We start from the raw sequence: 13,935 nt of genomic DNA, 5'->3' as shown, positions 1-13,935 counted from the left end.
AACTACACGATATAAATGGCCAACAGTGAAGCTAAAATTAAGAAGTGAATTAAGGGTCCAAATCTATGGATCAACTAATTAAGTAATTTATAGTGTTCATGAATGGCATGGAACTTAGAAAGACTGGGAAAGAAAACTAGGAGACCTTACAATTACCAACACGCATGCATGTAATGCCCTTTAAAGTTGGACCTCTTTGGAAATTATGAACGAGTAGAGTAATTAAATCATCCCACTTGTTCTCCTTAATCCCTATGTATCTGTGCTTTTTAAATCAAACGGCCGGGGGAGGCTAAGAGTTATATATATATTTTTTTTGGACGTGTAAGAGTTATATAGATCCTTCAATTCTTTTTTTTTTTTAAAAGAGATCCTTCAATTCTATGTATGCCAATATACTTCTCTATCCCTTTTTTAGACTGATCAGAGAGAAAATGTACAACAGTTTTAGCTCTCGAAAGGAAAAGAAGTAAGAACGTTGAAGAACTCTGAGAAATCTAAAAAGAGACTCAGATATGGAAGAGGCTATAGCAGATACTAAACGAGAGAAAAGGATTATGCATTACAGCAGCAATCAGAAGATACTGTTAGTGGGTGAGGGCAACTTCTCTTTTGCTGCTTGTTTAGCCAAAGAGTTTGGCTCAGCGAAGAACATGGTTGCCACTTCTCTTGACTCCAAAGGTAATAAGAATGTGGTATAATGCTGCCTGCACATATAATATGTTTCGAATTTTTGAGACTGAAATGCTTCCTACTGATGCTAATTGTAGAGTCAGTAATGATCATGTAAATATAAAATGATTGGACTTATATGCAATAGCAATGTCACTTGGATTTGAGGTCATATTTAGATCATGTCGAAGAAATTTTATTTTTCTTAAATTAAACTTATCTGAGTTAGAAACGGAAGAACAATATTGAGACACATCAAAACTTTAGAGGACCAAACGTTGTTCAAATGGTTTGAAAGGAACAAGTTTAGGTGCAAGGCAATACATGAAAGTGGTTATTGTTTGAAGTATCCTGTTATTCCATACTGAAGTCCTATTCTTTCAATTAACAAAAATTCACTATAGACGAGTACATTTTGATGCCAAATATTCTTTACTTAGAGTGTGTGGTATGACTGTCGGTACTTTGTGTTGCTTTAGTTAATTTATGTCAATATCTGAACTTTGGTATCTTATAGTACAACAGAACCGACAAAGCTACAAAAGTATAACTGAAGCATCATCATGGTTTCTTTTTCAAACATCAAATGTTAGAAGATACTGTTATAAGAGAAATAGAGAAAATGTTTCACAGATTTAATTGAGTCCTCAAAGTAGGAAAGTTAAAGAACTTTGAGAAAACTAAATAAAATAGACTCAGATCGATGGAAAAGGCTATTGCAGATACTAAACAAGAGAAACGGATTATGCATTACAGCAGCAATCAGAAGATACTGTTAGTGGGTGAGGGCAATTTCTCTTTTGCTTCTTGTTTAGCTAAAGTATTTGGCTCTGCTAAGAACATGGTTGCCACTTCCCTCGAATCCAGAGGTAATAATAATATATAGGGTAGAAATTTTCTGTATCAATCCAGAGGTAATAATATATATATATATATATATATATATTTCTATCTTCGAGGCTAAAATGCTTTGGATTGATGCTAATTGCAGAGTCAGTATTGGCCCAGTATTCAAATGCAGCGCCAAGAAACTTGAGAAAATTGGAGAACATGGGATGTGTTATACTGCATGAAGTGGATGTACACACCATGAGGCAACACTCTCTCTTAATCGATCAACTGTTTGATCGGATAGTCTTCAACTTTCCTCATGCTGGTTTCGTATTTATGGAAAGCAAGAAGAAGAAAACAAAGTTCTTTATGGAAAGCGACAAGAGGCAAATCGAGTAAGTCTGAAAAAATTACGCGTAATCTAGTGTTTTGTCTTGCGAGTTGCGAGAGAGACTGTCAATTTGGACCCATTTAGTGCATATTTCGTAATGCTTCCAAAATTTTGTTAGAAGCAATTTTTTATTAAAATTGAAAGAATTTTGAACTATATCTGCAAATCACTACTAAATTTTGACTGTTCGAAAGCACTACCAAGTACCCAACAGGCCCTCATACACAAGTATCGTGTATTTTTTTCAGGTTGCATCAGGATTTGGTGAGGAGATTCTTCACCAGCGCATGTAAGATGCTGAAAGAACGTGGAGAAGTTCATGTGACTCACAAGACCGCACATCCATTCAATAAGTGGGAGATAGTGAAATTAGCAGAAGAGGCTGGGTTATATCTGGTTGAGGAAGCATCGTTTTCAAGAGGGGATTATCCCGGTTATTTAAACAAGAGAGGAAGTGGGAAGAAATGCAACCGCACATTTCCTGTTGGAGAATGTAGCACCTACAAATTTGCCAAGCTGCCGCTTCTTGAATTTTCATTCACAACAATAAAGATCATGTAAGTAGGAAATGATTTGACTTGTGTGAAAATCAATGTCAATTTGATTTGAGTTTGCATATTCTCATGTTGTTTTTCAGACAATTTTACTTATCTGAATTAGATGGAAGAATAACTCCAAGACACAATAAAAAGTCTTAAAATTACAGGGTTTACATTGTTCAAATCAAAACCTGAAAGAGCCAAGTAGAGGTGTAAGGCAAGACATGGAAGTTGCTATGGTTTGAAGTAGCCTAATATCTGCAGACTAAAGTCTTGTTTCATTACAACATGAAAATTCTAACATACACAGATGTACTAAAAATCCAAAAAAATCTCTGTCTTTCAATCAAAATAAGTATGGATGGAAGGTTGAAAGAATAAAAATCTTTCTATCTGTGTGAAAGAATACAAATGAAATTTATTGCACAATGAAACATCATGATGTTTCTATGATGTTTCTTGAGACTTTCTCAACAAATATTTGCTAGCCTATACTGGAGGGTGATTTACAACAGATATTTGTCTATACAAAATCTTCAATCAAAATAAGAATTGTTTGAGGAGGCCTCGAGCATAAGTCAGAACTAATTATTCAGGGGTACACACAATTGGATCATTTCTCTGTGATATACACCTGAGGATCTTCATTCTTGAAAGACTAACCTACTTGCTGGAAGACAATTCTTCATGTCAATTGTAGATCTGAATTGTTTACAGGGATGGCCAACGGCAGTTACAAGAATATGACTGCACTACAGAAAGAGGCCTTTCTTGCACCAGTTATATCTTGAATCTTTTATGCTCCTGTGAGTCCTGTCCTGTCAAGAAGCATCCAGAAAAAAAAAAGGTTTCAAGAATCAACATTGCAAAACAACTAAAACAAAACAGAAAAGATTAGAAGAGAAGCAAAAATTACCTTGATCCCCGTATGGAAAGAAGTCATTTTCGTTCTTTAATTTACTTTTATTCCCCTATTTGCTGCCATTGCTTCCTCAATACTTCTAATTACAACACTCAAACTGCTGCGACTTTCTAAAGCTTTAACTGCAGCTCGGTGTGCACTTTTATGCCATTTGAGCAAATTGTAAGATTGCAGAAGGGACCATCTTGCTTGATTTGACATCTACTCATTATAACAATGAGAGATCAAATGAGGCAAATTTTAGCATATCTATGAATGAAATCACAGAACTACAGAAAGTCAGTTACACAGATACCTCAGCAACAGATAACGGGGGTTGCAGAAGAAGACAGATGCCCCTAAATAAATTTTCATCATTTTCTCCACCCTCTGCCTCCCCATAAATAAGAGCTTCAGCAGCAATGCCTGCAAAAAGCACCATGCAGTACCTGACCATAAATTACGCAAAGTTTAGTAAACACTTCATACCTGTTATTACTTGTATTTACTGCTATTACACACAGTTCATCAGAAGAGATAAAAGGCAGACGCAAACTAGGGGGAAATATGGCATATTACATGAAATCTATTCTAAAAAAAGGACAAGGAATTTTTAGAATTCCTCGGTTATATACTCACGGAAGGTTTAGGGAAGAATCTATCTATTTCTATTTCAACGTATGTACTCACGGAAAGTAGCTACATCATCCAATAGGGCTTTATTCTTTTCTTTCAGATTGAGGAGAAAAATAACTTATTCCAAGAGACCTCACCTGCAATTTCATTTCATACCCACCTGTCAAAAGCACTACCATCAAGTCTTCCTTCAGCAAGGTCACTGGCCATTTTCTCATCCCAAAACTGAGTTCCCGCCTTAAAAAAAAAAAAAAAACACAGTTATATGAGCTTTCCTTACCATCTTAAAAATGCTACATTATCATGAGGCTACAACCATGGCAACCTTGAATTTTCTTCTCTAAATAACTATTTAAGGGAGTGGTCATTACAATGTAATTTTTCTTTATATAAATTAATTGGTGATGTATGTGTTTATCCCATTGTGTTCCTAGCCATACAATAAATCAGTTTTAACTTCTAAGAGCATGCAATAGTTATCAGGCATACATAAACATTCCAAAAGAAATAATTTTACTCACTTATGATGTTATTTAGCAAATGTATAGGCACACAATCATGTAGGCAGGTAAAAGTTATACACATATCTCGTTATTGCTACGTTGGTTATTGCTTGAACCCAGGGTGATTGAATTTTTGAGTGAACAACAATCAAAACCGAGTGAAATGCCACTGAAGCACACAGAAGACCAGAAATTACCTGCCCTTGAATTCCCATCTGCACTGCAACAATTGGGTCTAATATCACCCCACGAATTGGGCAACCCATTAGATAAGCTGCAAATTTTGTAAAGGCATTCAGTTAATATCACATGGGTTACACACTTGCAAGGATCTCCGTTGAGTAAAGTATTGTTGTGGGGGAAAAAAAAATCTAATCCTACAATAAAAAACTTAGCAGTGGTTTGTCACCCTAGTTGAAATCACATTAGGTTCCTATTTTGTAACATTCAACTCTAAATTTGTACCAGAGAAATGTCTGTTTACCTGTTAGGAGGTGCCCTGCTTCATGGATGAGGATCCGACGTCTATTTGGAGGCCAATAACTGGAGATTTGAGCTAAGCAGCAACCACCAAGGAAGATAGAGTCCGCAAATGCTAGCCCCAATATTACCGTAAGGTTAGGCCTGATGTCAATGCCTTGAGAAAGAAGAAAAGATAGCCCGCCAAGAAAAGCAACCAGAGCAGGACGAGAACTTCCCGAAAGACCCCACTTTTTTGGAGCAAATTTCGATGCTGGAAAACATAGAGTACATATTGAAAATCAAACCATTTCTTTCGAGACCACAATGAGTAAGGTCATACATTTTGTCTCAGCTGTGAGTATTAGATACAGAACAGTTGGATGGAACATTGTCCACAAGAAAAGTAACATACTTTTATTTTTGACATATACAAGAAGAAAATGAACTAAAATATCTAAACCTCTAAAAATCAGTTATGCGTTTGTTATAATCACCTTCTAAACCTGTTGAAGTCTTCAACACAGATGGTGTAACATCACGTGTTCCCTCCATTACTGCAGGAAAAAACAAACAAAACAAACAAAGAAAACAGCATGAGATAAAGCCATAAGCCATAAAGTTTAACAGGAGACAAACTCATAAAGCCATAACATTTCATATGCAACCAAGACAAGTTTACAGAATGAGTATATCAGAAATGAGTCAACCAGACATAAGATTCAACATACTCATGCTAACATGCAATTAGATTAGATAAGTTTAATGGTATCAGTAAATGTAGTAACACTGTTCCACTAAGGAACATGAAGCATTGCATCTAGGCAGGGAAATGTAAACCCGCGATCAAAATTGTTTAATGACAAGTCCAACTATAAATGGCTCCAGAGTTCTGAAACCAAATCTAACGAAAATGATGGTATATGGAGAATCTGAATTATAACTTTCCACTTAACAGTGCCATAGAGCTTGTTGGGGCATTTTATATCAGCCCGGTTCACCAGAAAAAAAACTTCAGTTCCAAATTCTACTCACTCATTCATGAAACACATCCATAATATCATTCTGCAACTACTACAAGTCTTCAAAGATCAAATAACAACATAGTTAAGAAGCATCACGACTATGAAATACCAAGTCTCAAGTGACCAAAATCAACACACTACTACATTTCACACAACAATTCCACTAAAGGGTAAAGCAAAGAAACCAAAAATACGCATTACCAATGTTCCTGTATCTCCCAAAATTGGCCAAGAACCCTCTGTTCTTGAGAAAGCCATAAGCTTTGCCCACAAGCTTCATGTTATCAGCATTGAGACACGTGTCCAAGACCTCCCAATCCCTCTCCCTCTCCCACCCCACAAAACCCAACTCTTGACTCGGCCGGGTCGACTCAGCCGGCAACGACCCATTAACAATCTCAACTGGGTTTTGCTGGGTCTCGAGGGACTGCAAGAACCCAAGAGCGCCGGCTAGGTCCTTGCGCTTCACGGCTTCTTCGTACTCCTTCCATTCTCGGAGGGCTGAAGTCGGGACGGTTTGGCGCCTTGAGGCGCGAAGAGGGGCGGAGGGCGGTGGTGAATGCGGGGGTGTTTTGGGAAAAAGGAGGGAAATTTGGGGAGAGAATGGAGTGGGAGAGAGGAAGTGAGGGATTGGTTTGGGGTTTGGAGGAGGAGCAAAAGCCATGAGATTGGAGTGACAGGCCGTTGGAAGCGGTTGGTTTATTCCCGTTGGGAGTTTACCGGTTTAGGAAAGTTGGATTTTGCCATTGAAATGGAACTTGGGTGCTGATTGGGCTCCTTGGCCTTTGTAAAGGTACTCGGTGGATATGTAAAAGCAAACACTACTGCTGAGAACTATTAAAACGAGAATTAGTTGATAACTTTCTAAAAAATAAAAAATGGTTTAGGAGATCTATTTTTTTATTATATTAAGATAAATCAACTGTTAAATGTTTATGTATGCATGAGTAGATTACTTCTGAATTTTTTTTCTTCTTTAAATTGTTAATCGTTAAGGTATCAAACTAGATCAAATTAATAAACGAACCAAATCTGTTAAATATGAACAGTTCATGTTCATAATTGATAAATTACAATTATGAATGTCTTAACGATTTTCAATTTGGTTGAAAAATTGCATAAAAAATTTACACATAGATATCTATAATATCTAACGGTTGATTTGCAAAAATGTGATAGAAAAGTGGGTCTAACACAAAAGTCATCAACTAGTCCTCATTTCCTTATTAAAAGGACTCCCATCTAACGTACTATATCGAAATCAACTTTACATGAAGAGACAGTTATGACTATAAGAAATGACGTTAAAAGTCATGGTAAATTAAGATAGTAACAAAAAAAATCATGAATGAAATCATGTTTTTTATTTGAATTCAGCAGTTCATAGTGTTCACGTAACACATCATTTCCTTCGAACAAAAACCTTGAACCCAAATTTTCATTATAACTGCTTCATCTCTTAGGTCTAATACGCATAGTATTGATAAGGTTGTGAGTGCCATCATGATTTCGGAGGCTTCTAGTGCGGTGTGTATGTTTTTATTTATCATTTAACATAAAAAGTTTGTTGCTGCATAGAAGTTGAATCGCGTTTCGTTTGGTAATAAATGTCCGAAAAAAAAAAAAAAGATTTGTTTTTGAAATAATATCATGTTGATATATTAATACTCAGGTCAGAAAGGACCATTACATATCCTCCCTCTACCATTTATGGGTAGATAAAGAGTTTGTGGTAAACCACAGCGATACATAGATTAGGTCTGATCATTTGACGGTACCCATACTCACTTATTTAAGCAAGCCTACACACTATGAAATAACATAGGAAATAAGCAAGCCTAAAGGTAAAAACTCATAGTTGCCCTAAAAACAATAGGAAATCAGTATTAATTAAGCCAATAAGGCTTAAGGTTAAAGCAAGAAACTAACTAAATACGTGTTGAAGTCCTTAGTTAAAGAAGACCTAGCCACTTTGCTAGGGTTTGTTCGTATGCCTCCCACCTTCGATAAAATTCTCAAACTTATGGCTCAGTGGCGTAGCCAAAAATATCACTTAGGAGGGTCAAACTTTATTAACTAACAAATATACTCATTTCCAGTCGTCTTCTAAAAATAACACAATCTTTTGCCCAAAAAAAAATAAAAATTAGTATAATTAAGAAAATTTAGGTGTAATATTTCTTGTACTAATGCTGAAATTGAAAGATCCTTAAATCATGTTGAATAAATTTTGGGATCAAAAAATAGAAAAAATTATGTGTTACTTCAATTTAGCATATTAACAAAGAATCGTAAATATGCGCATATGGGCATATATCGATCAATAGGGTAAGAAAACCTTGAAAAGATTCGTATTAATTAGATATATATAGTGTATTAATAGTGTAAAATATTATTATATTCCATTAAAGTTCAAGGATAATTAAAACTAATTAAGATAAATTTGTATTGAATTTTGAAAATTGAGACTAGTTAAGGATTTTTCAAAAATTGAGAAGAGGTCAATTTTATTTCATTTCATTAAGGTACATAGATCATTAACACTAATTAAGGATTTTTTTTAAATTGAGAAGGGTCAATTGACCCTTCTCGCCCTAGGCTAGCTACGCCCTTGTTATGGCTAACGCCATAGATGACTTCGGTGTTGCTTTCGTCTTCTCCGCTGCGTCTCTTGCTGGAGTAGGGTGCACCGGTGGTGCTGCGAGGCAGGGCGGTTTGCGCTTCTTGATGAGGTGTCAGGTTCTGCCTTTTCTTCTTCTGATGTTTGCGGTGCTCAACCTCGGCGGAGATGGGATCGTTCCGGGCTTGGATCTAGATCGGATATGTATGGGTCTAGCGAGTGAGACGGGTGATACAGTATGGTTTGCTGCAGAGAAGTTGATAGCTAGGGTCGAGACTTCTGGATGTTTTGCTGGACGATGAGGATGGAGATTGCCGGAGATTTGTGGATCTCAGGTTGGTTCTTCTTCCTGATGTGATAGGTGATGGTTGTGTAGGAGACGATTTTGGTTCGTCTGCTGCCCAACAGTGGGTCGCGTTACTTGGCTTTAGTATGGCTGCTCACGTTACAGATTTGGATAGTGCTGAAGGGGAGGTCGACAGCGGCTGGGCTGTTGATGACGGTGTTGGTACTGGCAGCATTGGCGGCGGAGATGGAGGTGGTGGGGGTTGGTGTGGCGACATTGCTGCTTCTTCCCGTCCTCAATCCAAAACCTTGATTGATTGGGCCACTTGGGCCTTGAACTATTCTGTGGGCCTTTTCTATGGGCTCATTGGATTGCTCTGTTGGATGGAATGGGCCTTTACTGTTAAAATCTTGTTTGGGTTGCAAAAACCAGAACCTTAGTTGAAACCATTTTATGTCTGCTTCGAGGTTTCTTGGTTTTTGTTAGAATAATGGTGCGTGGACTTCCTAAAAGGTGGGTGTACTGGAGATTTTTTGGGATTTTTATTCTTCTAGAATGGGGATTTTGGAAGGTTCTAAGGAACTATTCTTTCTGTCGACCTCATAGGAGTGTTTCGTTTTTGTACTGCTTGCTGAACTTAATGAAAGGGCTGACCTATTTCGATTCAAAAAAAAAAAAAACTAACTAAATAGAATAGCCCAAAAGGGCAGCCCAAAAAAAGCCACAACCCAAATCCCAGCAAGTTGGATCAGAACCCAGCCCAAATCTCTCCCTCCTTCATGCTCTTGCAGCACGTACAGCAGGCCTCCCTGCCTTCGGTCTAGGCCATGACCATTAATGCCACGGATGACGTCGCCTGCACCACACCGCACAAGCTCCACCTCTGTACATCACCACCCCCGCGCATCAAAGGCGTCAAACCAAAACCTCGCTGCCTCAACCAACCTGCCGGAGCATCAAGTGGCAACAACTCGATCTCTAGACCACCCGAGCAATAGCCTCAAGACAACTCTCCACACAGCAACGAGGCCAGAGGTCTGCCATGGGCGAGAGCCGCCGGACGAGCAAAGAGATGGAAATCGGGAAAACCTAGTTTTGGTTAGGGTTTCTCCGCGAGAGGTTTGAGATATTAAGTTTAAAAAAAATAAAAATAAAAAATATTATTTGGTTGACCTAACAGCATCGAATAAAACTATGTTTGTCCAATAAAAAACCACCGAACAACCAAATAGAATTCATTTATCAACATAATGCCACAGAAAGAAAAAAGTTCTCACCACCGTTAAAGATAGTCGCAAAGAAATTTTGGTTCACATAGCTAGGTTTTGCCGGATTGGATTTTATTAAAGATATGATGATATCATTGAAAAATTTGCTCGTACCTAGAGATTTAATCTTTTTGTACTCCTCAATAACCGTCGGTCTTTTCTCACTGTCTTCCGCTCAGTGTTTAGCACTTTAGCTCTCATTGTTTTGATCGTCTTCGTTTTCCTTCCACTGTGCAATGGCCGAAACTGACCTACCTGAAGATGTTATACTGAACATTTTGTCTTGGCTGCCCGTCAAATCCTTGATCCGATTCACCTCCGTTTCCAAACGCTTCCGATCCATCATATTGTACGACCCCAAATTAGCCAGAACTCAATTTGAAGCAGCTTGTCAGCGGAAAACCCTAAGTTGCCGACTCATCTTCCACACAGTCACCCGTCGCCTCGAATCCCTAGACTTGGATACACCGTCCTATGGAGACATTTCCTCCAGCAGAAAGCTGAGTTTCCCTTTCGAGGAACCGGGTTCGGATATCAGCCTGCTAGGCTCGTGCAATGGTTTGGTGTTTGTAGCGTTTGGTGAAGTCGACTTTTACATTTGGAACCCAGCAACCCGATTCTTCATGGAGTTGCCTAAGCCAGGTTTTTCTGACGGACTATGGCTCAGGTATTATGGTGCTGGCTATTTGTCTGCCACCGACGACTACAAAGTTTTCGCAGCCTCTTATGACGTGTATGGACCGACACGAGAGATGAAGATGTTCTCCTTGAGAGCTCACGTTTGGAAAACAATCCAACATCCTGGCCATGACAAAGCCTCTGATGAGGGGACTCTTTTGAATGAGGCAATTCATTGGTTAGTGGGGAATGAAATCCTTGCTTTTGATTTCGCACAGGAGGAGTTCAGGACTATGCGTCTGCCTGATCATCATGAGATTCAGGACCCATTTGGTGTTGGCTATGTTGGGGTTTCTGAGGGATGTCTGTGTGTATGCGGTCATCGGAGGTGTGTTTACCCTATTTATAAATCTGTCGATTTCTGGGTCATGAGAGAATATGACGTGTATGACTCGTGGACTAATTAAGCTCTTTAACTTTTCCTATCTTCCCGGTGTCCTATACATTTCTTGGTCATGGGAAGCAGATCAGTTGCCGTAAAAGGGGTTGGCGGCGAGTGGTCGTTGGTTAAGATTGATCATAAAGAAGAGGAGAAGTTCCTTGTGTATACGACTGGAGGCACCTCGTTTGACCGCTACCGTAACATGATTCCATATGAAGAGAGTCTACTTCGAATTAATTTTTAGTGCTGAGTGTTGGTTAGTTATTCCTCAGTTTCACTATGCTTTCATGCATTTCAAAATTACTTGTTTATCTACTTGTTAGTTACACCCAGTTATTGATTCATGAAACTTTTTCATTCCTTTGAAACTTAAAACCTTTGTAACCCAGTTGAGTTCCTTGTTCCATTTTCTTCTGACTTGCATGCTTAATGCTCCTCAGGATTTGTCTGGCCAGTGTATACTTCGGAATTTTTTTTAGATACTCTGCTGCATTGATCTAAACAGTCAATCTAGCTTATGGAATTAATTTGAGGCCTTTGTTTATGCCTTGTTTCTAGAGACTGGAGAGCCGGCTTCTTAATAGGTGTATATGCACAATAGTTAGTTGAAACGTAAAAGACATAAAAGTCATACAAAGACTTTGCTAGCTGTGTGATGCTATATCAATACTGATAGAAACTGAATAAATAATTTGAGTGAATTATCAATTTATTCATCTCTTGTCTGTGTAGTTGCAATTATTCATACTGAAAAGTTGAATTCATTGTTGGATATCCATGGACCTTGAATAGAGCATGTGAGTTCTGAGTCATTATGTCATGTTGTGCATTAAAGTTTAAACTCACCTTCAAGAAATCAGAGATGTTGTATTGGTTGGATAATAATGCTGTTTGCTCCATGAGTTTATTGACGTTCTGAGGTAACAAAAAATTATGGGGACAGCCAATATCTTTCGAAGCATTATGTGTCAACTTTTTTACTTGGACCTTTTGGTTATATGTCATCTTGCTCTGCGATCTTTAATACATGTCGTAATGCATAAAGAGAATGACCAAAATGTTTTGGTTCTTATTGTAATAGGAGCTTAGTGCTTAAGAATTGAATACCCCAACTTTATCAGGGTTGTATGTACTCCATCATAGTTTGTAGGGGTTTTCATGTGTATAAACAACAAAATTGATATGAATATTGTTGAGAGCAATTGATTTGACATGATTGAATAAAAAGAGAGTTTAGTTTGGCTTCCTGATTATCGGCGGGTGGAAAAGAATTCTCAAAGATCAAAACCCAACACAAGGCAGAAAACTAATTTCTCTCTTGATCGACCAAGATGCTGGTTTTTAAGTTTTTGTTTTCACTCTGCTTTGATGCCTTTGAAGATTATTTATTTGTTCAATTTTCATCTTCAGGCTTGACTTATATTTTGGAAGATGCATGACCAGTTTGTTCTGGGAAAGTTTGTAAATTCTTCAGATTAATTTGTCTTAAAAAAATCAAACTCATAAATTTGATGCCTTTGTTGATGAGGCTATTTGGTAGCAGAGAGCTTAGATAGTTGATGTACGATTTAGATACAATGCAAATTTATTTTAGCCATTCCAAACATAGTGTCGCAGAAGGCTTTTTTTTGGTCAGTTTTATTATTGCCTTCTTCTTTATTTTCTTGATTTGATTCCTCTTCTGCCTATGGTCTTCATGCAGCATCATTGAAGTAGTTAAATAATGTTATGTTAATTCTTTAAATATTTGTTTTTTTTGTATTCTATATATCTCAGTTGTGCTGCTCCTTTTCTTCCTGGATGATCATTGACTAATTGGTTTTCATGGATTCTTCGACAGATGATTGAACGTGTTATTTCTGGGATTTTGTAGGGGTTTCTGGATGTAGGAAATGATGGCTTCATGATCTAGTTGGGTGTGGACCTGATGAACTGGATGCACTATTAGTGATTATGAGATTTCTCAAAACTTCGGTTTTAGAAGCTAGCTAGGTGCTATGAGCTAGCTATATTTCTATGCATAATGGCTGTTACTCTGTGACACGTCCATGACTCCATGTTTTGTTTTAAGTTTTGACAATGATACACTATAAGAATGTTATATTTATCTTGTTTAATTCACTTTGTTGTTGGACGTTTTATATTAAGAGAAATGTAGATTGTTGTATCATGTGTTGGTGTGGTTGAAGTTTGTTTTCAATCTGGAACTCTGTTTTTAGTAGGTTATATGATTATTGATCAATGTGCTTGATCCATTTTATTCTGTCAATCTACAATGTTCGACGATATTGACATGAATATCTGCCAATATGCCGATATATCTTCTAATATATTCTTTTTTGAGTGTGAGATATGATATAATATCTTATCTTCTCCTGTTTCGACGAAATAGTCAAATATTTCTGATATACTCGATAGTTAGGATATCCTGACAAAATCAACAAATATCTTTAAAATTTGACAAAAAAAACACGGCCTAAATAGGGAAAAAACATAGATTTGAGAGGAAGGTTTAGTTTTTAGTGAATGAAAATTGGTTCTGTTATACGTTAAGGTATCGAACTATATCAAATTAATGGACGAATTAAGTCTGTCAAACATGAACTGTTCATAATTGATAAATCACGATTATGAATGCCTTAACGATTTTCAATTTGGTTGAAAAATTGTATACATAATCTACACATGAAAATTTAAACATCAAACGGTTAATTTACAAAAATATGATCGAAAAGTAAGTTTCA

General features: G+C 37.3%; 3 protein-coding genes across 6 annotated transcripts; 2 read left to right on the top strand and 1 right to left on the bottom strand.

Annotated features, from left to right (window-relative positions):
* The first annotated feature begins 375 nt into the window (after positions 1-375).
* Positions 376-2,512, top strand: LOC133728675 (uncharacterized protein At4g26485-like). 3 transcript variants are annotated; one of them, XM_062156103.1, is made up of 3 exons: positions 376-681; positions 1,664-1,898; positions 2,143-2,512. In XM_062156103.1, exons 1-3 carry the CDS (start codon positions 516-518, stop codon positions 2,453-2,455), a joined length of 714 nt encoding a protein of 237 aa, XP_062012087.1. In that variant the 5' UTR covers positions 376-515; the 3' UTR covers positions 2,456-2,512. The 3 variants fall into 3 exon arrangements, with proteins under 3 accessions (XP_062012087.1, XP_062012086.1, XP_062012085.1); XM_062156102.1 differs by lacking the exon at positions 376-681 and adding an exon at positions 1,285-1,454; XM_062156101.1 differs by lacking the exon at positions 376-681 and adding an exon at positions 1,285-1,541.
* A 285-nt stretch (positions 2,513-2,797) lies between these two features.
* On the bottom strand, positions 2,798-6,776 carry LOC133728674 (uncharacterized). 2 transcript variants are annotated; one of them, XM_062156099.1, is made up of 8 exons: positions 6,159-6,776; positions 5,430-5,489; positions 4,958-5,206; positions 4,671-4,747; positions 4,131-4,207; positions 3,651-3,783; positions 3,350-3,556; positions 2,798-3,251 (listed from the first exon to the last, which is right to left on the bottom strand). In XM_062156099.1, the coding sequence occupies exons 1-7, from the start codon at positions 6,619-6,621 to the stop codon at positions 3,386-3,388; spliced, it is 1,230 nt and encodes a 409-aa protein (XP_062012083.1). In that variant the 5' UTR covers positions 6,622-6,776; the 3' UTR covers positions 2,798-3,251; positions 3,350-3,385. The 2 variants fall into 2 exon arrangements, with proteins under 2 accessions (XP_062012083.1, XP_062012084.1); XM_062156100.1 differs by having other exon boundaries at positions 2,798-3,246.
* Positions 6,777-10,315: 3,539 nt separating this feature from the next.
* Positions 10,316-13,306, top strand: LOC133729352 (F-box protein CPR1-like). The gene is made up of 3 exons (XM_062156865.1): positions 10,316-11,137; positions 11,276-11,447; positions 13,065-13,306. Exons 1-2 carry the CDS (start codon positions 10,368-10,370, stop codon positions 11,433-11,435), a joined length of 930 nt encoding a protein of 309 aa, XP_062012849.1. The 5' UTR covers positions 10,316-10,367; the 3' UTR covers positions 11,436-11,447; positions 13,065-13,306.
* The last annotated feature ends 629 nt before the right edge of the window (positions 13,307-13,935 follow it).

Source organism: Rosa rugosa, chromosome 2, assembly GCF_958449725.1.
Source record: "Rosa rugosa chromosome 2, drRosRugo1.1, whole genome shotgun sequence".
NCBI lineage: Eukaryota > Viridiplantae > Streptophyta > Magnoliopsida > Rosales > Rosaceae > Rosa > Rosa rugosa.
Note: the sequence above shows the minus strand (reverse complement) of the source record. Positions and strands in the feature narration are given on the sequence as shown.